The 26,718-nt window shown below is 48.0% G+C and overlaps 8 protein-coding genes across 8 annotated transcripts; 6 read left to right on the forward strand and 2 right to left on the reverse strand.

Moving 5' to 3' along the window:
* Nucleotides 1–6,063: 6,063 nt before the first annotated feature.
* Nucleotides 6,064–7,647, forward strand: AA0111_g12747 (hypothetical protein; the record flags this gene model as incomplete). Its single annotated transcript, XM_028646764.1, has 1 exon — nt 6,064–7,647. One exon carries the CDS (start codon nt 6,064–6,066, stop codon nt 7,645–7,647), a length of 1,584 nt encoding a protein of 527 aa, XP_028499649.1.
* A 399-nt stretch (nt 7,648–8,046) lies between these two features.
* Nucleotides 8,047–10,443, reverse strand: AA0111_g12748 (hypothetical protein; the record flags this gene model as incomplete). Its single annotated transcript, XM_028646765.1, has 1 exon — nt 8,047–10,443. One exon carries the CDS (start codon nt 10,441–10,443, stop codon nt 8,047–8,049), a length of 2,397 nt encoding a protein of 798 aa, XP_028499648.1.
* Nucleotides 10,444–11,400: 957 nt separating this feature from the next.
* AA0111_g12749 (hypothetical protein) lies at nt 11,401–12,744 on the forward strand (the record flags this gene model as incomplete). Its single annotated transcript, XM_028646766.1, has 1 exon — nt 11,401–12,744. The coding sequence occupies one exon, from the start codon at nt 11,401–11,403 to the stop codon at nt 12,742–12,744; it is 1,344 nt and encodes a 447-aa protein (XP_028499650.1).
* Nucleotides 12,745–12,972: 228 nt separating this feature from the next.
* On the forward strand, nt 12,973–14,808 carry AA0111_g12750 (hypothetical protein; the record flags this gene model as incomplete). The annotated part of the gene is made up of 1 exon (XM_028646768.1): nt 12,973–14,808. One exon carries the CDS (start codon nt 12,973–12,975, stop codon nt 14,806–14,808), a length of 1,836 nt encoding a protein of 611 aa, XP_028499643.1.
* Nucleotides 14,809–15,376: 568 nt separating this feature from the next.
* On the forward strand, nt 15,377–16,729 carry AA0111_g12751 (hypothetical protein; the record flags this gene model as incomplete). The annotated part of the gene is made up of 1 exon (XM_028646769.1): nt 15,377–16,729. One exon carries the CDS (start codon nt 15,377–15,379, stop codon nt 16,727–16,729), a length of 1,353 nt encoding a protein of 450 aa, XP_028499644.1.
* A 907-nt stretch (nt 16,730–17,636) lies between these two features.
* AA0111_g12752 (Pisatin demethylase) lies at nt 17,637–19,245 on the forward strand (the record flags this gene model as incomplete). Its single annotated transcript, XM_028646770.1, has 2 exons — nt 17,637–17,877; nt 17,954–19,245. The coding sequence occupies 2 exons, from the start codon at nt 17,637–17,639 to the stop codon at nt 19,243–19,245; spliced, it is 1,533 nt and encodes a 510-aa protein (XP_028499645.1).
* A 562-nt stretch (nt 19,246–19,807) lies between these two features.
* AA0111_g12753 (hypothetical protein) lies at nt 19,808–21,407 on the forward strand (the record flags this gene model as incomplete). The annotated part of the gene is made up of 2 exons (XM_028646771.1): nt 19,808–20,392; nt 20,448–21,407. 2 exons carry the CDS (start codon nt 19,808–19,810, stop codon nt 21,405–21,407), a joined length of 1,545 nt encoding a protein of 514 aa, XP_028499646.1.
* A 2,609-nt stretch (nt 21,408–24,016) lies between these two features.
* Nucleotides 24,017–25,127, reverse strand: AA0111_g12754 (hypothetical protein; the record flags this gene model as incomplete). Its single annotated transcript, XM_028646772.1, has 3 exons — nt 24,017–24,483; nt 24,532–25,008; nt 25,070–25,127. The coding sequence occupies 3 exons, from the start codon at nt 25,125–25,127 to the stop codon at nt 24,017–24,019; spliced, it is 1,002 nt and encodes a 333-aa protein (XP_028499647.1).
* Between the last annotated feature and the right edge of the window lie 1,591 nt (nt 25,128–26,718).

The raw sequence follows: 26,718 nt of genomic DNA on the forward strand, positions 1-26,718 counted from the left end.
TACACAGCTACTAAGAGGTCGCCTATGCATACGTAATTAACAATATAGACGAAGACGTCGTCCTAGGAAAAAAGTAGATAGACTATTAAAACGTAACTATTGCTCTAGCGAAGAGGAGCTTATTTATCTACTTAAAGGGCATTTAAGTAAGGTGCGACAAGAGCGTCGTAAGCTAGAACGTCGCTAGCTAGGTAAGCGCAGCTACGTTCGCAGGTCTCCTAAAGAGATCTAAGGACCTAGAGAATAGAGTGCGCGTGTTTGCTGCCTCTATTACAGATATTAATAAGGCGTTAGCGCTAAAGAAGGTAATAGACGTAAGATCGCTGTTGCTAAAGCACTATTAGAACTACTACAAGCTCTTTAATCTAAAGGAGGCAGCGAAGCTTCTCTTACATAGAGGACCTAGAGTAGATTACTAAATTAAGTTCGAGCTAAAGAACAGTTAGCAGCTACAGCTGCTGTAAGGTCTACTGTATAGTATGTTAAGAGGCGAGCTTTTAGTGCTTAGAAAGGAGCTTACCTCTCTACTCGAAAAAGAGTTTATACGCGTAAGCAGCTCCCTAGCTTTAGCACTAGTCCTATTTGTAAAGAAGCTAGGAGGAGGGTTACAACTGTGTATTAACTACTAAGCGTTAAACGCGATAACTAGGAAAGATAAGTACTTATTACCGCTTATCTAAGAGACGCTTAACAATCTAAGTAAGGCTAAATAGTTTACTAAGCTAGACGTGATCGCAGCCTTTTACAAGATCTGTGTAGCTAAAGGCAACAAGTAGAAGACAGCCTTCTAAACGCGTTTTAGCCTCTTTAAATAGCTAGTCACCCTATTTAGCATAGCTAACTCCCTAAGTACCTTTTAGCGGTACATTAACTAGATGTTAAGAGAGTACCTCGACGATTTCTGCTTAGCCTACCTTAACAACGTGCTAATCTACACTAACAGTAGTCTAAAGCAACACTAAGACTACGTCTAAAAGGTGCTTAGCAAGCTATAAGATGCAAGCCTATATGTAGATATTAAGAAGTGCAAGTTCGAAGTAACAACAACTAAGTACCTTAGTTTTATTATCGAAGCAAGGAAAAGTATTAGAATAGACCTTAACAAGGTTAAGGCTATTAAGGAGTAAGAGGCACTTAAGATAGTAAAAAGCGTACAATTGTTCTTTAGTTTCGCGAACTTCTACTAAAAGTTTATTAAGGACTTCGCTAGAGTAGCTGCTCCTCTTACTCGCCTAACAGGTAATGTAAGCTTTACCTAGGGACTAGAAGAACAAGGAGCTTTTAACAAGCTTAAGGAGGTCTTTATTACTAAGCTAAACTTAGCGACTTTCGACTCTAAGCGCGATACAGTTCTAGAATGCAATTCTTCTAAGTACGCAGTAGGAGGAGTACTCTCTTAGTACAACAATAAAGGTGTACTACGTCTTTGCGCATACTTTTCGAAGAAGAACAACGCTCACGAGTGCAACTACAAGATCTACAACAAGAAACTGCTAGCTGTTGTCTGTTGTTTTAAGGAATAGGACGCTAAACTGCGTTTAGTTAAGAGTTTTAAAGTAATTACAGACTACAAAAACTTTAAATACTTTATAAAGCTAAAAATGCTTAGTAAACGCTAAATCTAATAGGCTGCGTTGTTAAGCTAATTTAACATAGAAATCTTATATTAACTAGGGAAGCAGAACGTAAAGGCTAACGCGCTTTTAAGAAGAGAGCAAGACCTACTTAAGGACGCTAGAGATAAGCGCCTCTAGAAGTGTATAATACAAGTCCTAAAGCTAACGCCCTAGTGCTACGAAGAAGTTAGTAAGGAGCAAGAGGAATTGCCTAGCAGCTAGGTAATGTCAGCGAAAATACGCGTAAGGAGGGTAGGCACACCCCTTAGTCTAACTAAAGAGCAGTTAGAGTAACAAGACTTAAGCGTAGGCAATAAGGTACCTAAGCAACTAATAGAACTAGAAGATCTAGTTAGCTAAGAAGAGGACCTTGCCTAAGCAAGTAAATTAGAGAAGCTGTAGCTAGAGGCCTTAAAGGGAGATCAGCAGTATAAAGACGCTACACAAGCTGTACTAGACTAGGAATAGAGGTTCTTACTTAGCTTAGGCGTAAAATGCTTAATTATAGAGTGCTTAGTTAACGACTAAAGACAGTTACTATATTAAGGTAGGAAGTAAGTGCTAAACAGTAAGAACCTGCGCACTTAAATTATAAGCGAGGTTTATAACTCTCTTTTAGCTAGTTACTTAGGCAGAGAGATTACCTACAAGATAATAGCCTAAGACTTCTTCTAGCTAGGAATGTTAGATAGTATTAGACGCTACGTTAGGAACTGCAATATCTGTAGGAGAATAAAACTATAGAGAGAAGGCACCTAAGGGTTCCTTAAGCTGCTACTAATACCTAATTAGATTTAGAAGGAGATATCTATAGACTTTATTAACAGATTACTCTTTAGCGAAGGCATAACCTGTCTTATAGTTGTTACTAACTAATTAAGCAAAGGCGCGATCTTTATCTTACTACCTAACACTAAGACAGAGATAGTAGCCTAAGCGTTTATTAGGCAAGTAGTAGCATACTATTAGTTACTAGACGCTATTACATCTAATAGAGGGACTTAGTTTGTTAGCGTACTATAGGAACGTTTTTGCGAGATCCTAAAGATTAATTAGCAGTTGTTAACAGCCTTCTACCTGCAGACAGATAGCGCAACAGAACGAATAAACAGCGTATAAGAAGCGTACATTTAAGCGTTTATTAGCTAGTCGCAAGACAACTAGGCATTGTATTGCCCTATAGCCTAGATCGCTATTAATAGGAGGGACGCGACGTTAACAAGAGTAGCTCTGTTCTTCTTACAACACAGCTACAACGTTAACCTACTGCAATTAGGAACACCGCTTAGCGCTAACAGGAAGAAGTACACAGCTAAAGAACGTTTAGACTGCGAGAAGGCAGAAGCAATTGTAGCTAAGTTTAGAGATGTGTTTAACTTAGTACAGGCTAGTATAGCTAAAGCCTAGGCTAAGCAAGAAAGACAAGCGAATAGGCACCGCAAAGAGGCAAGGAGCTACAAAGTTAGCGATAAAGTCTAGCTAAAGCTTAATAAGCAGTATAGGACAAAGTGCTAGTCTTAGAAACTTAATTAGAAGAATGCTAAATACACAGTAATTAAGGTAGTTAATAGCTATTTAGTTAAGCTAGATACCCCGCTAGGCTATCACCCTGTCTTCTATGTTAACAGACTACGCCTTGCTAGCTTAGACCCGCTACTAAGCTAAGTACAAGACGATTACTAACTACTGCTGCTGCGAGTTAGAGATAAAGAAGAGTAGGTTGTTAAAGAGATTGTAGGCGAACAGCTAAAGCGCTAGGAGCGTAGTTAGAAGCTGTATTTTAAAGTTAAGTAAGAAGGCTACTACTAAACAACACTTAAACTAGCAGAACTCTTAGAGAACACAGAAGCTCTAGACTAATAAGAGGCTTATACAAGAGGCTTTTAAGACGAGGAGGGACAGTTACCTTAAGAGTTCTGCTAGGACATCTCTTAAAGGAGGAGAGAAGGAGAGTATTGTAATAGGCTAAAGCCTAGTTAGTAAATCCTTAATAATATCTTAGTCACGTGCATAAGCGCACAGTTCGCAGTTAACGCGTCTAAACAACGCTTAGACTAAACCTCTAAACCTTAGACTAAAAGATAATCTAAGCTGCTACTAATTAACCTTTAGGACGAGGTAGCCTACAGTTCTCTTCTCTATTAAATACAACTTTAGTATACCTGTGCGATAGCTCCCTAAGCGTAGCCCCTTACATCTACAGCGTCTTTAAGATAATTCGCCTACTTTAACGCGCGCTTTCTTCTTTACCTTCTTCTTATCGCTGCGCGCCTTAAACTCCTTTAGAGTTGTTAGTTAAAAACCTTCCTCTACTATAAAGGTCCTCTCTTTCTGTACTCGCTTTCTTTTATATAATTTACGTCGCGTAGCAGCCTTGTTAGCTGCTTTAAGCTTAGCGATACGCTTTTGCAACAACACTAAAGTATACGCTATTATCTCTACGCCTTTAGAGAGGCTTTTTACTACTTTAACTATTAAAGTAAGTAAGCTATCTATATACCTCTAAAACCTCTTAAGAACTAGCTTTGTTTAAGACCCTAGTTCTAAGGTATTGCTTAGAGTTTGCGACTACTAGAGACTGTCCTTAACAGTAGGTAACAGTAGAGTACGCAAGCAGACGTTAAGCGTTGATATTACAGCCTCTAGATTAAATAGAACTAAGCTAGCGCCTTAAAAGCCTCCTAGGATATTACTCTTTGTAATAGAGGCCTTGTAGGCGGCAATAAAGCACAGTAAGAACTCTGTTTTTGTAATATAAGTAATCTTGTTGCGTATTAGCTTTTTAGCTTAGCACTTATACGCCTTCTTTAGCGGCGCAAAACAGCTAACGTTAAGCAGCTGCAGTAAGTGCGAGGAGTGTAAAGGCATACAAAGGGTAATAATCTTCTTCTCCTCGCAGAGCTAGTAGAAATTAATTAAGCTATAGCTCTTGTAACTGTTAAGAACTAGCAGGCAGTAGCTACTAACAACCCTCCTCTTTGTATGCCTATTAAAGTGCTCTAGCTACTTAATACTAAGCTTATTTGTCGTCTAGCTGTTCTTAGAGACTGCAATTACTTAGTCTTAAGGTAGGCTCTCCTCCTTATACTAAGCAGAGAGGTAGTGCTTACCTTAGAAGATAATAAAAAGTAGAATCGCCTACCTTGTCGCGTTTATACCCTAGATAGCTGTAACCTACTCTTAGTTACCCTGCTACACTGTCTTTAGCTGTCCTTAACAGTCTACTACTATAACTACTGCGCTAGTTAATATTACGCCTATTATAAAGCTAGTCTTATTAAAGTTATACGTGTTTTTGTCCTAGATGCTGTACTTAGCCTTTGTATTCTGTACTAGGCAGAACTAGCCTTGTATAACCTTAGGATCCTCGCAGAGGGCTCTACTATAGTTATACTTTTAATTAAACTTAACTTTAAGCTTAAGGCGACGCTTTATAAAGTTTGTAGCTTACCTCTTACTAACTAGCTTCTAATTACAAATCTTAAGCAAAGAATTAGCTATCTCTTTAACGTTAGCAAGCCTAAGCAGATATCCTTGCTCTATTAGCTTAAGAACATGCCTAACAATCGCTACCTCTTTAGATCCTCGAAGAGCTATTGATTTAGGCTCACAATCGCGTTAATAGGGCGTTCTAGTAAGTTGTCTTCGTAGTGTGCTTTTAGAGACGTTGTAGGTAGCTGCAGCGCGTCGCAGCTTAAATGTCGCGTCTTGTTAGATAGCCTGTAAGGCAAGCTGTATATTTCTTTCGTTTAAGGTCTTTTTAACATTGTTGCGTTAAGACATTACAAGTAAGCTTTAAGTTTAGTTAGGTCTTAGCAAAAAGGTTCTACTCGCTTAAAGGTTCTACTTGCTTAAAAGTTCTACTCGCTTGTGACCTACGTTAAATAACAACAACAATAAGCTGTAACACTAAAAGAAACTTACAATACAGCAAATAAGCGTAAGCAAGAAGCCTTAGCTAAGCTAGCAAAAAAACTAGCAAAGCGTCGTCGTGTTGTTGCTCTATTAAGCTAGGTAGTTAAGGGTCCGCCTTAGGCGCCCTCCCTACCCAAATTTAGCCTGCACACCCGCCAAATTAAGACGCTAGCGAGATACAAGTAGTGCAAACGCTTTAGTAGCGTCTATATAGTAATACACCAAAAAATCTCACAATAATAGCTTTTGTGGGTGGCTCAATAACCTCATCTTTTTGGTCGTCCGATCTTGGTGGGGTGGCTCGTTGACTGTACTGGCTCGTTGGCTGCGCACGGATAGTAGCACTGTAGCTAAGCCCATTTCGGCAAGGGTAGCTGGTCCAAGCCTTTAAGTGATGAGGGCAACATTGACTGCGGCTGAGCTTCGATTAACAACAAAAGATCCTGTCGTCGCCCTTTCTGTGCTACTGTGCTGTGGTGATTCCTGCATGATGCCTCAGAGTATTCATGACTGGGGTAATGTTGCGCCAGAAATGCCCCGAAGACTCCTTCACGTCCCTACCATGACATCAGTGGAGCTACCACTACCCGGAAATCCGAGGCCAAAGTACAACATACTCTCGTACACTTGGGGCCGATGGAGATCCGTCGAGTTTGATTCCATCAATATAAAGGGAACACCATGGAAGATTCCTGCAGTCAATCCCAACTTTGCCTTCTCTCCAAAACAATTCGAAGATGTCTTGCGTCGTGTGGCCAAAGAAGTCGATTATGTCTGGGTAGACATTGCTTGCATCAACCAGGGGAGAAATCCACAGGATATCGCCGAAGGCATGGATCAGATAGGAAAACAAATGGGGATTTTCAAAGGAGCACATGAAGCGTATGTTTGGTTGCATTGCTCATCGAACAAACAACTTGAGAAGATCGACGAATCTGAAGCGTGTTTCTATGAGTTTGGCTACATGCTTGAGTCCCTGGGAAAAGCAAGGCATACACATTCACATGCAAACCCTTACGACGAAGGGTTGGTCATCGAAACCCTGGATAGGGCCATAACAGCACTTAGGTCGTGGACCAGTGACCCTTGGTTCAGTTCGTTATGGACATTGCAGGAATCAGTGCTCAGGAGAGATGCCATTATTCTGTCCTGCGAAGGCGAAACAGTTCCCCCTGCAGGTAAAGGGACCCCGAAGGAGCTCCGTATGGCAGGAAACTTTCTCCGAAACATCCTGCAGATACTGTGCGGATCTCTCCAAGAAGGTGGAAACTCACCTGTCCTACTGAAGAAGCTATCCGAAGCAAGAGACGAGATTCGCTCAAATGTCCTCGCCTTCATGAGATGCGGCAATCCTAATGTTCCCTTTGGGCTGGCCAAACACCGCACAACTAATCGTGAGGAAGATCGAATCTACGGAATCATGCAAGTCTACGGGCTTAGGCTAGGCAAAACTGTCGAGCCTGACAAATCATTCACTCTCGAGCAATTGAAAGATCAACTCTCCATTCGACTGAATGAGCGATGCCCTGTGGTTGCTCAGATGTTCGTTCACTCGCAGACGCCCCGAGCTGGCCGGAGTTGGCAAATAACACAGGAGTGTTGGGTACCATCTCCATTCATAAGCTGCGAGCTAAGAGCTCGCGAAGCAAATGACTGCTCCGTTTCCGTCGACGCCAACATGCGTGCTGTTATAACGGGCCGCGCTTGGCCTCTCGCCGACATCATTCCAGTTCTGGAGGTCGAGTGGAACTGGGGGAATCTCATATTAGATTGCAATTCCAACATCGGAAACGCAAGTTGGAAATCTATAGAAAGGGGCGACCCCCAAAGTCTAGAAATTGCAGACGAGCGGCTTCGCGAGCGTTGTGACGAGGTTAGGAGAGCTCTATCGAATAGCTTGGACAATGTCTTGCCTGTTGAAGAGCTGATTCTCGTGTACATGGGCCGGATCCAGTCATATGACGAGCAGTCCGTACATCTTGGTCTTGTCTTACTACGTCAACAAGAGTTTGGGAACGGGTCTCACCTGTGGGTGAGAGCGGGTATATGCTCTTGGCGCGGTGGGCTCGAGCAGCTACCTCCAAATCCTATTGGAGGCGACTTTGGTGTGATGTAGTATTTTACTCATGCTGCGACGTGTCCTCCATACGAGAAGAACTGAGAACTGAAGACAGCTTGCCTCATTCGAACATGGAGTCCTCGCTCACTTGTACTAGTCTCCAAAGATTATATCCAGGCATTTAGTTTTGATATAGTCCTCTGGATGACCAATTACGCTACTGACTGTAGAGATGTATTCAAGATACAATGTAGTTCAAGGCAGTGTGTTACTCGCTTAGTAACGCGTTAGATCTGATAGCTTAAACAGCTAGGGTCGTCGTATATTTATCAGGGAACAATTCAAAATCGGATTGTCAAGACATAGTGGTGGATATTCAAAGATTTAAAGACGTATAGTCTTCGTAGAGACAGAAGTTTCGCTTGCCGTTCAAGATATCTATGCTTACATTATCCCTCAGCGAACTATCCAATCTACCGTTTCTGAAGGAAGAGATTTGTCCCAGAGGCTCGTATTTGCAGTGTACCAAGTACCGACTTTAACCATTTCTTTCTCCGAAAACCGATGCATCAAAACACCCATGCTCGTTTCATTTCCTTCGATTGTGACGATGAAAATGGAATCCAATTCGGGCGGTAGCATCGGCAATAGTTCTGGGAGTGTGAGAGCCCTACGAGACTGCCATGGCTCTTCAAATAGCACGCTAGTAACATATATGTTGAACCAAATGTCATACTGGCGACCTTCGATCAGGTCCTTTTGAGTAGCAAGTATCGCAGCCTGGGGGATGTAGACACTCCCGTCCTGCTGGATAGACCAAGACTGGACGGAAGGATGGGTAACGCCGACCTGCAAATCAGCCGACACAAACGGCGCAACCGGAGAGATGCCATAAGGGTTGCCAATGGTACCGCAGAATGGGAGAAGAGACCCACTAGGCAAATTTTCAGGAACGAGACGATCCTCCGGATCACTGTTGGGCCCTGGGTAGAGACCGCAGCTGTAGAAGCTAGCTCCAAAGCGGTTCGCAACCTCCTGTAGAAACTCTCGTGGGTATCTGCCGAGGATCAACACTTCTTTGTAAACCTGGTTCACGAGAGCTTCTTGCAAATAAGCCTGGTACCATTTTGTGCATCCGAGAACCGACATGATGGCGATAGCTCGGCTTCTTTTGCATTCTCGACCGTCAGCGAGTCGAATTATACGGATGGGCTCTCTTGCAACGTCCTGAATCTCTCGTACTTTAGTCCCAAGATCGAGAATCTCCAAGCACCCACGTGGAATTACTTTCCCACGTTCCGACCGTGCATATCGCGTTTCTGTAGAATGCATCTTGTACAACAGGTCGTGCGCTTGTTGACGGTTTTCTGCTGAAATCCATTTTCCTCCAGAACTCTCCGTTTGCACAACCAAATAATCATCCAGAAAAGCATCGAGATGATGGTCTGGCCGATGTGCTATTTGCGCAACGCTGAGAAACGCCATGAGTTGGTCAAACATAATCGGTTCAGTGTCCCGTGCTCTGAACGCCCGCATTTTCTCGTCTAGAAGGAACATGGACGGTCTCAGACAGACTTCTTGCAGAGTCCATAACGACGTGAACCAACTCGGCAAGTGGTGGGTTTTAGTTCCGTCTGCATTCTCCTCTGTGCGAAAGATACCAACAGGATGATTTACGACACAACCCAGCCGCATCATGAAGTCTGGGGTTGCTATCGGGTCCCGCAGTGGTGGGCGCTCAACCGCCAGGGTTTCGTCGTTGATTCTGATTCCGGCCTCCCATCCCGTCGAGTTCAGGTAGTCGAGACAGAGCCATGCCAAAGACCTGGTTATTGGTTCCCAGCTTGGGATATCAGGGCCAAACCAAATGGCACAAGGAATAGAGTTACCAAAGATACAAGTTTGCCTGGCAATTTCTCTTTTGGCAATTTCCGAATCATCCTGAGGAATGCAGAGTAGATCCAGCCAGATGTAACCAAGCCCAAAGTCAGCATCTTCAAGCAATTGTGGGAGTGTCGTGACATCAAATCTTGTGTTCTCGGGTATGAGCCATCCGACACCCTTCAACTTGACCTTGGATGGCTTCCGCCAGCGACCCCATGTGTGACTGATACACATATAGTTGGGCTGTTGATCTCTGAATGTTGATGTCTCGACAGTCATCCTGTTCTTGATATCCCACAAGTAATAAGGTAGCCCAATCTTTTCTTCTGGACTAAGCCAAGGGCTAGTATCGATCCACGCAGGTATATCATGGTTGAAGAGGGAGGGGCTTTCGAGAGGCGCGATAGTGGGGCTTCTAGCGTAGTGCCAGGCCAAACGCTGCGCAGACGCGAACTTGACGGCATCGCTTCGAGTGTCGTACAGCAATTGCGCAAAAGTTGCATCGGAGTTTTTAAGATCCGCACCATTCTTCGTCTTCTTCACTTCCCAACCTTCTTCTGCTATAAACTCCAGGACGAACAATCGTTGAAGCGCATTGTGATAGAGCGACGCTTCAATGTCTTGATCAAAGAAACTCTTTTCCTTCGCCGGATCGAATCCGTGCATTTTAGTCGTTACGAAGCTTCGACCGAAAATGAAGAGTTCTGCAATTCGTTTGCCTCGTTGTCGAACAGAGTATTTGCCTTCCCACCACTCTCCTATAACCTGAAGTGCTTTAATTTGATGACCTGAAAGAGTCCCTTCGAACGTGGCCAAATTCGTCCCAAGTCGTAGGATCCGATACCAGTTCTCAAGGCCTCTTTCGTGAGTCAGACCATCCGCATGTTGGCGAACAAAGTTTTCGATGGCATAGCCAAGTGCCCCAGGCCGGTAAGCATGTGGTCTTTCTATAATGCCTTCGTCATTCATTGCAACGCGGTGTTAGTTGATGATACACAAAGTTCAAAGGTGCCTGGATTGCTGTTATGAGGCGGGGTAGGTCTACCCACATGGTTCTGGAGGAGATATCAGCCCATTTATGGATGGGCTATGATGGCGAAGAGCAGTCACCTGTCAGTAGAGATTATGACGCTTCTTTCGGCCTGTGGTGACAACACTAGGACGTACGAAGCATGGTGCAAAAGAAAACCTGACCTCAGCTCTCAGCCTTGTTACTCTTTACACAGCATTTCAGCTCACAATTTCCTGCGATAGTTTAGGAGCGTCTCAGCCGTACAATAGCTGCATTGCATGCTGCATAAGTCATCTTCGAATCGCCTTTTTCACCACCTGCTAGTTAAGGGCAAGGAAAGAGGCTCATACAGCTTTTGCAGCGGTTAGGGTTTGTCAATCCAGACTGCGATGTCAGAGCAGCCTGTGGCGCTTATGAGAGGCGGCAATTGTAATGACTAGGCAAAGGAAGATGGTCTTCATGTTGACTACGGGGCTGCATCGTTGTTTGATGAGGAGGGGCAGGGCTGAGGTTTAGTCTCATCAAAAAGGGTAGGCTGCCACGCGCCGGACAGAGAAGAGCGCACTCACAAGCTTGGCGCTTTTCCAGGAGCGTCCGGGTCACTCGTTATACTTCTTGACGAGCTGAGAAAGATGCTCGCGATAAAAAAAAAAGTGGTGTGCCAGGTACACTTGTAGGGGAAGATGCGATTAAGTTTGGTGGGTTGCGTAGGTGGCGTCTGTCCAAGCTTGTCAGTACGCTCGTGACACGCTCCTAGGCGGCGATGGTGAGAACGGCACCCTCAGCCTCAAGATGGCTCTTTGCTGTTGCCTTGCTGCTCTCAATGTCCATATTACCATATGCGCATTCCTCTCCGAAACGCTCCCATGGCACAACATACCCTCACTACTCGATCTCTGTAATCATCCAGCACAATGACAGCGGTCGCAGGTGCCCTTGGCTCTGTGATCGGTTACCTTGGTGCAGAAGTCGCCGAACCTACCATCTTCGAACGACTACTATGGCCGCAGCGGTTCTACAACTACGCTTCTCTTCGAACGCTCCTCGTCAGCGCACTGATGATGCCAATGGGCGGTCCCTTGCACAAGGCCGCTCTCGAAACCCTCGATGCGATACGAGAGAATGGACTATATCGAGGCGCAACACGCGGTCACATGTTGGGTACGGCGTTCTTCCATGAGAACGACGTCAAATACTTCAATCGCATTGTCAATGAGGGAGAAAAAGACATCCGGAATGGGTTTTGGGTCGAAGTTCTGAGGATGATAAGCCAGGGTGCGAGGGAGCGGAAAGCAACCCAACAACGAAAGCGGGCGTCATCCAACGGCGCAATCGCTCCACAGGCGGCTACATCGAGGACTAGAGCAACACAACCCTTGTTTACCCTCACCATCTCGGAAGAGCCGAGCGATCCCAATGCATCTTACGTGACGCTTTCGGAGGACAAGGTCACCTTCAAGACGATCCTTGGAATTGTTTGTAGCGAGCTGAGCACCATAATTTTCGCAGTCGTCATCGGCGTAAAACAGAAAGTGTTCTGGCTAACTGGGCTATTGGCTCTGCCATTGGTCTTGAAACTCATCTCCTTGCTCGTCACGGTCCGTCGCGAGACCTTTCCCCAGGTCAGGAAACCTCCTCCAACTAGCAATGGTACATCAACACTACAGTCCTCCACGACCTTGAGTGGAACGAGCACATCGAATAGCCTGCCGAAGGCTGCACAAACACAAACAGTCGCCGCGCGGCCGGCGCCACCCGAAACACAGATCTACGAAGTCATCCTTCCAAGCTTAGGCTTTACCTTGCTCGTAGGAAAGCCTAACATCATTCTTCCCTTCTTCCGACACTACGGTTACCCTCTTCGTGAAACGCGCTACGACCGGTTCCGTGAGATCTGCTGCCTCGTCTTGATATATCTATTCGTGCTGTATTTTCCTGCTGGACTGATCGCTTTACTTTGGATGCCAGAAGACACTCAGTATATGTGGCTAGGTTATCAGGTATATGCAATCGTATTCATGCATCTGAGCCGATTATTTGGTCTAGGTGGGACTGCGCGTACCGAAGACAGGATCGCGCGGCTGTTGGAAGCCGGCAAGGAAGTGTGCTTACAAAGTGGCGAGGTCAAACTTTGGGCCAAGCTCCAGTGGGACGAGGTCGCGTCAGTAGAGGAAGGCCGCAAGGCCATTAACGCGACAGTAGTGAGCCATTGCCTGGCAGCAAATTACCCGTGCGAGAAGCCTTATCCAAAAGCATGAATGTCCTCAACGCTAAGAATGCGGGGAACGCTAAAGCCGCCACCCAACGGGTGTTGCTCTTATCACCGACACGAAAATACCATCCACTTATCCCACCTTCGATAAGCTCTGCGATGACCATATCGGACGTTGCTCTTATCGTGCCAATGCACGGGATGGCAAGCTTTATCAACTCGCGCAAGGCCTCTTGCGTTACGTTCAGACGCCTTGGAAGCCCGTCTAAATAACATGCCCCGCACCATTCGCGTAGCTGCCGCCCAAGTTGGTGCAGTGCATCGCGATGCTAATCGCGAAACCACATTGAATCGACTGCTTAGTCTGCTATCTCAAGCTGCAACCCAAGGCGCACAGGTTGTGCTCTTTCCAGAATGCACGTTCACAACCTTCTTCCCTCGCCACTTCTTCGCCGATGAGGCGGAACTTGAGTCGTTCTTCGAGCATGGCGACGTCACCACAGCGAAGGAAACACGAGCGATATTCGATAAAGCTAGGGATTTGGAGGTAGATATCTGCATCGGATTCGCAGAAGCCACAGATGAAGGCGATCACTACAACGCGTGCATCTACTACCACGCCAGATCTGGATCCATCCTGTCGAAGTATCGGAAGATTCATCTACCCGGAGATGTCGAGCCTTTTCCAGAACCTGATGCAGTCAATCAGCTTGAGAAGCGATACTTTAAGCCTGGTGACCTGGGCTTCAAGGCCTTTCGAGTACCGGGCTTGACGGATACCACACCTGAGGATGGCGAACCCATCTTCGGAATGATGATCTGCAACGACCGGCGTTGGGCTGAAGCATGGAGATGCCTAGGTCTTCAAGGCGTCGAAGTCGTCCTCGTTGGGTTCAATACACCAGGCTTCGCGCCACAGATGTGGGGTGCTTCACCCGATGTGAGTCCACAAGACGCGCGGGCTGAGGCTATCTTTCATCATAAACTTGTCATGCAGACACATTCATACACAAATGCGTGTTTCTCTATCAGCGCAGCGAGATGCGGGCAGGATGATGGGAAGTTCGACTTGGTAGGCGGTTCGACCATCATTGGTCCTGACGGAAAGATCATGGCCGAAAGCAAAACAGAGGACGACGAGGTTATCGTGGCCGATTGCGATCTCGGTCGATGTACACCGGGCAAATCACGGACGTTTGATTTTGCGAGACACCGACGAACGGAACATTACGGTATATTGACTTCGCAAACAGGAGTCATCGAACCTCCAAGGCTGTCAGCGCAAGTGTCTGCTCCTGACAGCGATGGGATTGTCCTGAACGATTCTCCAAATCGATGCCTGCAATCAGTGACTGGCACCACTGGTACCAGGCAAATTCGCATCCTCCTTTGCAACCCTAACGCCACACCCTCAATGACGCATGCATGTCTCGAGATGGTCAAATCGACACTCACACCCGATGTCACAGTCACTGGTTTCACGGCGCCCAAACCCGCGCCCTCAGCCATCGAAGGGGGCTTTGATGACGTCATGTCTGCGGCAGCAGCCGCCCGAGCCATCATCCCGATCGCACATCAACACGACGCTTTTCTCGTTGCCTGCTACAGCAACCATGCCCTTATAAAGGTGCTTAGAGAAGAGTTGTCGCAACCGGTTGTCGGTATTATGGAGGCCTCGCTGTTTGCTGCGCGAACGCTTGGTGGACGGTTTGGCGTTATTGCTACGTCACGGCGATCCAGGTATACCCTAGAAGAATCCGTGAAGCATTACGGGTTAGATTCATTTTGTATTGGTGTACGAAGCTGCGACTTGGGCGTTTTGGAGTTAGATTCTAAGCCCGAGAAAGAGGTGCTGGGTGTCATGTGCGAGGTGGGTAAGAAGCTCGTCGACGAAGGTGCGGATGTCCTGACACTTGGATGTGCTGGCATGACGAATATGAAAGCTACTGTTGAGGAAGCGGTTGGTAGAGATGTGCAGGTGGTCGATGGTGTTCTGGTCGGCGTGCAGCATCTGGCTGGGCTCAGTAGACTTGGTATGCGAACAGCTAAGAGGGGGATGTACGCTAGTTCTGCAAGTGACAGGGAAAGGAGAGGTCAAAATTGGTACTAAGAATGTTTGTAGGCTCGCTGTTCGTGTTCTAGAATTCGCTGTCGTTGTCGGGCTAGTACGGTCACCAATCGGGGAGACCATTTGTCCTTTGTCCACAAGTACGAGAAGAGATGTGTTGCCAAGCTTCATCGTACATCGCAGGTTCTGAAGTTCCGGAGCCCGACCCTTCCGCGCGTTCGATGTCCGACATTCCTCACCCAATCAGGGGCCACCACGCCTTGTTCCAACTCTTTGTAGCGTCACGGTGCACAAGGATCTCGTACGAAACCAAAATGCTCGCGGTCTGAAATACAATTCATGCGGCGCGGGCCGCAGATCGCAGTCAACCGGACGAGTTTCTTTGATGATGGCGGACATTCTCTATGCTCAGCCTCAGCTCGTTGCCGGGTCCATCAGATGATATATGGACCTGCACGTAGTGGCCCTCACAGTTTCTGTGTAACAGCTCTACTCCAATTTCCCGACCCCTATCTGTACACGTGGATAATTTGAAGCTCCATCTACATATTTCGTCAAAATATTCTTCCTCTGTCAAGAACATCCGCTGGCGACAAACCCTCCGCAAATGATGGCAGCTGCGATGCAAGGCCCTTACGTAGGCGTTGGCCCTTCGAGTAACGATCAGGAACCCGCCATAGAGATGACGAGGACACTCACTGGAAAGACGAGGTACTCAGGGCCCAATGTCTCGCCCTTGGAGATGTTGAAAGCCTTGCTCCCAGCAGCGCTTCTGATAATGGCCGTCCTCTGGATAAACGCGTCTCACATTTACGGCCTATTCCATCATCAAGGAGCTTATGTTCACAGGGCGAAAGTCGCGCTGGCAGACTTTGATGGAAGCGACTTTGGCGAGGCTCTACGAGCAGCAGCAGCATCGAACAATGGGACTTACGGATTTCCTACCTTTGTCAACGTCAACACCACAGGATCGTCCCCTGAGCAGATCCGACATGAGGTCTTCGAGGGGAAATATTGGGCAGCGATCGTTGCGCGACCCGGGGCGACGACTCGATTCAACGATGCCGTAAACGGTACTGCTACACAATACGATTCCAGTAACGTCTATACCTACTATGTACTATCTGCGCGATACTACACGCTCTACGCCTCGACAATACTCACATCGACTATCACCACTACATCAGTCGCATCCAGCATCTTCAACACTGAATACATAACAGCCCGCCTCGCCAGCGGCTCATTTGCCAACAGCACTACTGCACTATCCACTCTTGCGATTCCCGCACGTGCTGTCGAAGCTCAAGCAGGATCTCAAGACTTCGCCGACCTAGACGACAAAGCTTTCATCAATACCCTTGGTACCGTCTTACCCATCCTCATGCAATTCTTCTTCATCATGGCATGGAACGGCATATGCAACGGTATGCACTTGTATGCTGCTTACGACCTGCGTACACACATCCTCGCCCGCCTGTTTTGGAGCACTGTTTGGCCCATATTCACCAGTTTATGTACTGCGGGATGGACTTTTGCATTCCGCGGCTCTTACCATATCGATGCGAAGATGTTCTTTGCTTTCTGGGCTCTAACGTGGGTATTCAGTATGATACAATTCGATGTCCTGGACATCATTACTGGATTCATACCTATGGCATTTGTGCCATTCTTTTTCCTCACTTGGGTCATCTTCAACGTTGCGGCATCGCTTGGGCCAGAGGAAATCCTTCATCACTGGTACAGGATCAGCTACTTCTTTCCATCGCTACATTGGTATAAGACATTTATTACCATCATCACGCAGGGCGGCGTCAACAGGCTATACTACACACTACCTGTGCTCGCTGCTTGGCTAGTCTTGGTGAAGCTTTTGAGTCCGCTGGCTACGAGGAACCGTGTAAGGAGGGCACAGGAGGTGTATAAGTGGTACAATGAAAGGCACGCTATTGGCGGCCCTCACTAAGTGAATGTATAGGGCGGTTGTACTTTATCACACATTTCTTTTGTCTATTGCACTCGGTTCAGCATAGCATACTTTAGACTCTTGTCACTCTACACATTTTGTCCTCGAGGATCTCCTTATCTCAGTTTATAATATACTCTTCTAACCCATCTCCTTCTTGCAGCAGACCCTACCTTCCTTCTTCACTGGTTCGGCGAATCATCTCTAGCTTTTCATAATCTTAAGCATTCCATGACTTCTTCGGAAAGTTCTACATTAGCAGAACTGTAACGTGTTTAAGATATGTAGTTGGTAGCGTTGGGTAGGGTGATAAGTAATACAGGGCATTGAGCGCACCGACATGGCAAGGTGGAACATCACATTCACGGTTAGTCTCTAAGTACCAAGCGCTAGCATCGTACAACGATTGAGTCGCGCCAATCGGGCCGGCTTATGAGGCAGCAGTTATCGTCTGCAACGCTCAACCCTGCGTTACCTACACTGATTTTACAGTATATCGGTTGAGAAAACGAGCAAGTGAGAGACTCTCGAATATACAGGCTGTAATTCTGCTAGAAGAACAGTCGGAAACGCGCTTACCCATCTAGACGCTTCCAATTGCCGAACTTTCTTTCCGCGTTGGAGAGGTGTTCTTAGGCTGTTGATAGACTCGGCCGAACCTTGGAGCGAGACTATTCGCATTCTATGAGAATCATGCCAAGTCCCTGCAGGCTAGTAGCGGAGCGCGTTGTTCTGGTCATTATGCATGACGTCCGTCGGCCTAACCCCGCCCCCGCATGTTGTACGAGCGGTAGGCGCCGCAATTAGTACCGATAAATCCATGTATCTCAACGGTGTATAAAGATTCTTTCAAGCCGAGTTGATATCATCACGAGAGCACCTAGGTGGCTCTACTCCGACAACCATCATGGCATATCTCCTGTACACACAACAGACGGCCGGCGAAAGCTCGCACGGGCGATACTACATCTACGGTGTGGTTGTGCTGCTTGTTTTGATCATCTTCAAGTATGTCTACCAGACCCTGGCTTCTCCTCTTCGAAGTGTGCCCGGCCCCATCCTCGCTCGCTTCACGCGACTCTGGGAAATTCATGCTGTGTGCAAGCACGAGAACTCAACCCACAACATTGCACTACATGAGAAGTATGGTAAGATCACACCAAGATCAATGCTAATAGCGCTGTGAGCAAAATGGCGGTAGGAAAACACGGCTAACATACACAGGTCCTATCGTGCGGCTTGCACCAAATCGGTACAGCATAAATGACGGAGAAGCCGCAAAGATGATTCTCGGACATCATAATGCCATGGATAAATCAAAGTACTATCATCCGTTCGGCCAACCGGATGAGTACAACCTCTTTTCTGAGCCGAGCATATCTGTTCATGCCAAAGTCAGACGTCCACTTGCGCAGCTATATTCGCAAACGAGCCTTCTATCCTATGAGCCTTTCGTCGACACTTGTAATAAGATCTTGTTGCAGAGACTAGAGGAGTATGCACAAGATGGCAAGGCTCTCAATGTGAGAGAGCTCATGCAATACTACGCTTTCGACGTCATTGGCGAAATCACAGTCGGATCGCGATTTGGGTTGATGGAAGACGGTGGTGACAAGTCCGGCATCGTCGAGGCTATCGACGAGAGCATGACCTACGGAGCGGTCATAGGCTTGATTCCTGAATGGCACTGGTGGATCAGTATGACAATGGATACGCTTCGAATCAAACCTAGCTTCAGGAAGCTTCTTGACTTTGTAAACTTCCACCTCGACAATCGCGTCTCAGGGCGTACCAAGTCGCCCGAAGACCGCAAAGACTTCCTCGCCAAGATGCTGCCCATGGAACAGGAAGGCAAGGCGACACGCTTTCATACCCGCCAAGCCGCCTCCCAGAACATCGTAGCGGGGTCAGATACGACCGCCATCTCGCTCTCTGCCGTTTTTGCATACCTGACCATGCACCCAGACACGCTGGCCGCTCTCCGCCACGAACTCGACGAGGCCACAGCAGCTGGCACTCTTTCTGACCCAGCGACCTTCCAAGAAGCCCAAAAGCTTCCCTACCTCCAAGCCGTCATCATGGAAGCCTTACGTGTACACCCTGCCGTCGGTGCACCCCTGACTCGAGTCGTCGGTCCCCAGGGCCTCGTAATCGCAGGTCAATTCTTCCCACCTGGCACCGAAGTCGGCGTTAACGCATGGGCGATTCACAACAACAAGTCAATCTTTGGGCCTGACGCGCACGTTTTCCGTCCCGAGCGCTGGATCACAAAGAACAAAGAGGATCGCGCGTTGCTGGACCGCAACTTCTTGGCTTTTGGCGCGGGGCCACGGACGTGTATTGGCAAGAATATCAGCTTGTTGGAGATGAGCAAAGTCATTCCGCAGATCGTTAGAAAGTACGATTTCGAGATTCTGCCGGATGTGGATGGTAGGAAATACACGTGGAGAACCAGGTGGTTTGCGAAGCCGAGCTTCAATGCTGTTGTCAGGAGACGGATGGAGAAAGCTGCGTGAGGAGGTCAATAGCAGAACTCATTATTGCGTTGACGCTTAGGAAACTCAGCAGCAATCAGTAGATACTATGATGAGAGAAGCTAGACCACTTGTCTCCAGATAGATGCCTTGAGAATGATGCACTCTTCAATCTCAGACTAGAACCACATCTACATACAGGAAAAGACGAGGAGATTGTTTTGCCCTATTCCTGCAGGACATAATTGTTCAGCCAAATTCTGGAGATTGAATGTCCGGAGACATACACTAGTCCCTAGTAACTAGCCACACGGCTCGGCAAAAGAGCTTATTTCCCCGCACCGATGGCCCCGCATGGGGTAGACGACCCAATCATATTCCTCAATTTGCGCATCATGGCGGAAGATTTACGATTGATAGCTCATGGAGATAAGTCGGGTAAACCACCGACATACATCTAAACCAATCGCCAACAAGTCGGCAGAATGACCGTCATAGACACGCTTGAGCATTCACCACGAACTATAATAGTACATGTAGAGAGAGGAACGACTCTACGGATATTCTTTCCTTGCTCTTTGTCATACACAGTACATCGTTCGCCATGCGACCTGGTGTATATCAGTTCCTCGTGGGGTGCTTTGCATCACTGGGCTCCTTCCTCTTTGGATACGATCTAGCCGTGATTGCAGAAGTCGTAGCATCCGACTCTTTCAAGTCTCTCTTCTTGCAACAAAACTCCGATTCTCGTTCCGGCACCGTCGTTGCGCTATTCACTGCAGGATGCTTCTTTGGCGCTTTTGGAGCAGGTTTTACCGATAAGCTCGGTAGACGAGGTACCATTCTGATGGCTTCGTGCATCTTCGTTGTGGGCGGTATTGTTCAGACTGCTGGCGTTGTCATAGGCATGTTGTATGCTGGAAGATTTATCGCTGGTTTTGGTGTCGGGTTTTTGACCATGATTATTCCAATCTACCAAGCAGAGATTACTCACCGTCGTATTCGTGGCAAGGTTACTAGTCTCCAGCAACTCTTCAATGCCGTGGGGCAGATATTTGCCAGCTGGACGGGCTATGGCTGTTACCTCACATGGGCGGGAACAGGTGACAGCCGTGAGTGGCGCATACCGCTCGCCGTGCAGATCATTCCCGCTCTTTTCCTGGGTAGCTTGATCTACATGTTTCCTGAGGTTTGTTTACGGTCAGATACTCAATTACGAGAACAGTGCGCTGACGATACGGTAGAGTCCACGGTGGCTGTGCGATCACGATCGAGCTGATGAGGGTCTTCGCAACCTCGCCCTTCTTCATGCTCACGGCGATATTTCAGATCCGTATGTGGTAGCCGAGTTCGATCTCATCCAAGCACAGATTCAGGCGGAGCATTTGGAGAAGAAAAAGACTTACTTCGACCTTGTCCGCGACTGGCCGAACCTCAGGCGAACAATGCTTGCATGCTTTATCCAAGCTGAATGTCAAATGACGGGAGTCAGCGCGATCCAATACTTTTCACCTCAAATCTACGCACAAATCGGCATCTCAACGTCTCAATCTTTGCTGTTCAATGGAGTCAACGCCATCATCGCTTTCGCCGGCACATCTGTATGCATTCTCGCCATAGACCGAATTGGACGACGGCCACTTGAGATCTTCGGAGCGGGTCTCATGTGCATCACATTCTTGGTCAACGCCATTCTCATCCAACAGTTCCCAGCATCAGCTACCAACAATGGAGCTCATTGGGGTTTTGTTGCTTTGACATGGGTATTCAATTTTGTCTTCTTCGTCACATCCGGCCCGCTGTCATGGGCAATTCCTGCCGAGCTCTTCGGAACTGCGCTGCGCATGAAAGGTGTGAGCGTTGGCGCAATGACAAGTTTTGCTTTCAACACCATGATAGGACAAGTCACGCCTATTGCCATCAGCGCGATCGGATGGAAATACTATATCGTCTTCATTGTCTGCAATTTTGTCAATGGCATTGTTTTCTGGGCATTCCTGCCAGAAACCAAAGGACTTAGCCTCGAAGACATGGATGAAATGTTCTACAACAGTCCGACTTTCGCTCCCGGCAGCAAATGGGTACCACACTCTCATCTAGACGAAGATGCTCATAGGATAGCCAATGGCGAAGATTACGTGGATGGTCTGGGTACGGCAAAATACAAGGCCACTGAGGTAGAGCATATCGAAGGCGGTGCCTGATGCGGAACCAGGAGATACGGTCTGCATGCCAGAGGTCTTTGTAGGTAGATGCGACATAGATGTAAGGGGCGTGCAGTCGCGCTCTTGTGGCATGCAGGTCTTATGTGTTCCATGTTACATTATACAAAGATACAGGGTTATTGAATCTATAACATGTCATGTGACATAAGCGAAAGAGATCCTCATGTCTTAGTAATACAGTGACGTAGGATTTTGTACACGAAGTGGAGAGCTTCGTCACCTCTAGGCTGCCACTAACACATCCATCTGCATCTCAGATCATGGATGAGCCACTAAGTCGAGCGCAATACTCAGCCACCATACGAAAGACTACACGATGTTCAGGATGCCTCGACATGGACCCGGCAATATTCGATTGGAGAGCAGTCGAATGGTCGAGCATCTATCCAAAGCTTGATCCTCAGCTGATCATGCATGGTTTGCAGAACCAGTGCACGTCATGCACGATGATCAAAGAAGCCTTGCATAGCGTCGGTCTCGATTTAGACATGACGCATAACAAACAGAATCTTGTGATGGATCTCTTTCACATGAGCCAAGATGGCAGTCTTCGAGTGTCCGCTCACTCAAACTATCGCGAAGGATATAGATTAGCGGAGCTTTATACCGTTTTTGGTGAGTCATTACTCGCTTTGTTGATGGCCGATGAGCTATGCATCATGTATCCCGTTACAGAATCTTGCCACTATGCAACTGACTGATGATATTGAGCAGAGGATCCATCTTCGCCATGGAGCATAGTGCGTCCCAAGACACATTTATTGGGTAACACGGCATTGGAGCTCAGCTCTCATCAAATCCAGCGGTGGATGAATGACTGCATTCTTGGCCACGAACAATGTTCCAATCAAAGCAAAGCCACACTACCTACACGAGTACTCGATCTAGGAAATACAAATGAATCCATCAGGCTAATAGAAACTCATGGGTTGGCAGGCCCATACATCTGCCTCAGTCACTGTTGGGGAGGTCACTCGACCATTTTGTGTACGAGGGAAACCTATGCCGGCTATCAAGACAACGTGCCTTGGGATACCCTACCCCTGTTGTTTCAGGATACAGTGAAGGTATGCCGCATGCTTGATGTACGATATCTATGGATCGACAAGCTTTGCATCATTCAACACGATGCAGATGACTGGGCGAGGGAAGGATCCAAGATGGCGCAAGTGTTCGAGAACTCTCTGCTCACAATTGGAGCAGCCATCTCCAAAGGTGACACAGATTCACTGTTTTTCGAAGACAAGAAGCGCATTGCCAGCTTGAGAAGCCATGTCGGTCGGATGAAGGACGGAGCGACCTATACCATCTATTCCAGGCTTTCTCATCGCTACCATCCAGCCAATGCATCTACATCGGGGAACATCAGCGAAAATTACCCCCTCATGTCACGAGCCTGGGTTTATCAAGAGAGATTGCTAGCACCACGCATCTTGTACTTTGGTGAAGAGTTGAGCTGGGAATGTCGACAAGCTTCAGCCTGTGAGTGTTCGGAAGCAAGTCAGGGCATAAAGTTTGATCACAGTTCGTCCCTTCTACCTGGATGTTCTACACAGAAACTTCACCTGCATTGGCAAGATATTGTCCAAGATTTCACGTCGCTCCAGCTCAGTCATGAAGAAGACCGTCTGCCAGCCATCTCAGGTCTTGCGCAGCAGTATCAACGCCGTCTGAAGAGTGCATATTTGGCCGGTCTTTGGAAAGACAATATCGTGGTTGATTTGCTTTGGCATGCTTTCCCTGAGGATGGCAGCGGAGTGGAACGATATAAGACCAAGAAACCGAAGAAGTGGCGCGCCCCATCTTGGTCATGGGCATCGATTGAGGGTCCAGTCCTATTCGACAGATCCTACCACGTTGCGGCATCGGAAGCGAATACAGAGAGCATGAGACATTGGGTTGAGATTATCTCTGCTGAGTGTACACCGTCATCACTCGATCCAACAGGTACAGTTGCAGCCGGGCGTATCGTGATAAAAGGTAGCGCGCGGCTTGCCCGCCTCAAGCATGCGGAGGACTGTATAGGGCATGATACCCGACACTTCTCGGTCACACATACAGGTCTAGATTCTGTTACTCTTCGATCAAACTTCACTGTCGATGGGAAGCAAGCTAATGTTGACTACGATCTTATCGCACAAGGATTGATGGAGGCGAATTCCGACATGAGCATATATCGCTTATACATAGGTGGCATGTCCCGTACTCGGCGTATCTTCAAGCCTTCTGAAGGAGACTACATCTCAACCTCGTTCTTTAGGACGTGGAGCCTCCTATTGCACTGCGTCAATGGCAGCGTTTTTGAAAGAGTAGGACTTCTAGTATCTGACCATTACAATGGCGATGAAACGAGCATTCGGAATAGCTTAGAGGAGTGCATGATCACAATCATTTGATAGCGTACGTAGAAGAACGATTCTAACTATCGGTCAAGGTAGGCCATGCGTTAATTTGATCGACGTGCTCGTGATAAGATGCAGGCACAGTACTATTGAGTTACACTGTATTGTATCGCAGTAGACGCGTGATCCCAAAGATTTGCTTCACTAAATGCAGCTGTATGTAAGATTAACCACGTGTCTCATCATTCAACGGAAGTAGGTTGGCGCCGTAGCCTTCGCAGCCATCCAAGCCTCATCCAGCGCCTTCACAACATCATCAGGGAGCGGACCCTTTTCCAAATCTGCAAGGTTCCCTTCCAATTGCTTCAAGCTGCTGACGCCAATAATGACGCCGTCGTTACCGCCTTTAACCCGAGTCTTCAATTCGGAGTGGTGAACGCACCATCGCAGCGCGATCTCGAGCAAGGTCAGATTATGCTTCTGCGCAGCCTCTTCAGCAATCTTGAGTGCCTGGAAGGTAGCGTCTTTGAAGTAGCGGTCACGGTACATGCTTCCGACGCGATCTGCTTTGGTGCCGAAACGGCCTTCGTCAGGCTTGATGTCTTTGGATTTAATCTTGCCGGAGAAGAGACCGCCGGCTAGGGGGTTGTAGATGACAATGTCGATGCCGTATTTGCGGCAAGCTGGGATAAGCTCGGGTTCAATGGCACGAGCTAGCACCTGTTAGACTAATGCTACACGGATAAAAGGCATGCACTCACTGATAGCATTGTACATGGCCTGATAGATGGTCGGCTTCACCCATCCCCGCTCCTTGCAGATATTGTATACTTCCGCGACTTCCCAGGCGGCAAAGTTAGACAACCCTAAATTGACGAACTTGCCCTGCTTGTGCAGCTCATTGACGGCACCAAGAGTCTCCTCGAATGGCACGGAATGGTCTGGTGCGTGCAGATAGAAAATGTCCACGCAGTCTGCGCCCAACTCGTTGAGACTAGTCTCAAAATGCTCTTTCAGCCTGTCGGGCTTGTGGACACCAGCCTCGTAAGGATAGACTTTGGTGGCGAGGGTGAAGCCGCGGTCTTTCCACCCAGCTTGGCGCGTCCATGCCTCTTGCTTCCCGCCAACGTACATGCGCGCAGTGTCGATTTCATCGTAGCCTTGGGACTGGAAGTAATCAAGGTGCTTGGTGAATTCGTCAAACTCTGTGATACGTGCGCCGCTGCTCTCATCGGGGCCTGAGATGCATTAGTAATGGCTTTGGGGATGGGTTGCAGATGGTATATTAGCGAAACGTACCAAAAGTCATCAAACCGAGGATGACGCGGTCTTTGGGGTTTTGCGCGAGGAGAGGCATCTTAGCTATCTGTATCGATTGTGTGACCGTGAAGTGTAGAGACTATCGAGTGGGAGATTTACATCTGCCGCTGTCGTTGTGACGTGACGACAGCGGGGTGCCCCGCCCGGACATAAATGCGTATTTCCGACACGTCCAACGCGTTTTCGCTTTCTGCGCGTCGCATCCCGCGATGGCTGCCAGTCCCCTTTTCACTGATAAATGACGAGACGGGTCATTGGTGTACGTCCCTGCCAAGTGGTAGTAATCCAAATAACCCGAAACCCGAGTCAGCCTCAGAAGTGCGATCGAAACAGGTCGCAGCTTTGATCTCGGATTGTACCGCGTTCTCCACCTCAGACCTCATGATGCGCGATCAACTCTAGCCATCTATTGGATGACTCATCGTGTAGCATGCACTATGCTCTGATTAAGACTCCTCTTCAATACTCCGGCGCCGCCGATATCGTTCTTTGCGGTGTGTCTACGGCAGTTGCAGTACAGGATGACCATTTCTGGCTTCCGAATGGTCCCTCGATTCATTGAAAACGCCACGGTTTGGTTGAGAAAACGCGTCTTCGCGCGACTATTGGACGGCAGCCTCGGACCTACTAAGACTCCGCGAACTACTTGCAGCCCGGCGTCGAGGCGGAGCAGATGTCTCACGAACGCTGTCTGTGCTAAGGAACTGCAAAAGCAGGAACAGCGCACTCCCGCGGCCGTGCAACCCTTGGGGGCGATGATGAGAAAAGGCTGAAACCTTGCTGTTCATCACAGCCAACATTCACAGCTCGCTTGGGGGCTGTGGGGCCCCCTAGAGCCAATGACGTCGCTCATGGGCCGATAAGGATAAGGAACCCAACATGTCGCAGCGCCGGGCTGGTCAGGCGGTCATCATCATGCAGCTAAGCTGCACCATTATGCAGCTAGCCATGCCCATCACTCTTGCAACATGGCCGAACTCTGCACCCAGGATCGTCCCGCAACCGTCCCGCCGCTCTTCTGTACAGCACAGGTGCCACGTAGCAGCGACGCAGGTACGCACAGAAGCCGCACACAAAGAAGCATAAACCGTTGCGGGCAGATCGCTGCACCATATAAGACTGACAGCCGGCCCTGCGCTGGCATGTACCAGCGTTCTACACTCCATTTCACTGCAGACCGACATCTGCAGTGCGCCAGAGGATGAGTCGATCAGCTGGAGCCCGAGGTGTCATGTGGCCCAGTAAGCCACTGTGTGCAAACTTACGAATCAGTCACTTCCTCGCACACCATCAAGTGGGCTCCGCTCTGATTGGAGCGCAAACCCTCGATACAAGGTACTTTGACTGAATCCTTTCTTGATTTAGCTTCTGGCCATGCGTCTATTGGAATTCGGCCTCCACGCCGCGAATGCGGTGCACTTGTTCCCATGCCAGGCCGGAACACTCTTTGTTCTGACATGATATCATAATAGTGAGGCCGCTTCTCACCAAGTCTCCTCTGCCTTGAAACGCTAGGTTGTTCCTATCTATTGGTTTGTGTCGCGCGTCTTAAGTAGCACCTTGCGTCCCTCATCGTGCATCTTAGCACTCCGAACTTCGGCTTTCACATGCATGCAGTCATCACCACT

This window comes from Alternaria arborescens (assembly GCF_004154835.1).
Source record: "Alternaria arborescens strain FERA 675 chromosome Unknown contig_103, whole genome shotgun sequence".
NCBI classification, from domain to species: domain Eukaryota; kingdom Fungi; phylum Ascomycota; class Dothideomycetes; order Pleosporales; family Pleosporaceae; genus Alternaria; species Alternaria arborescens.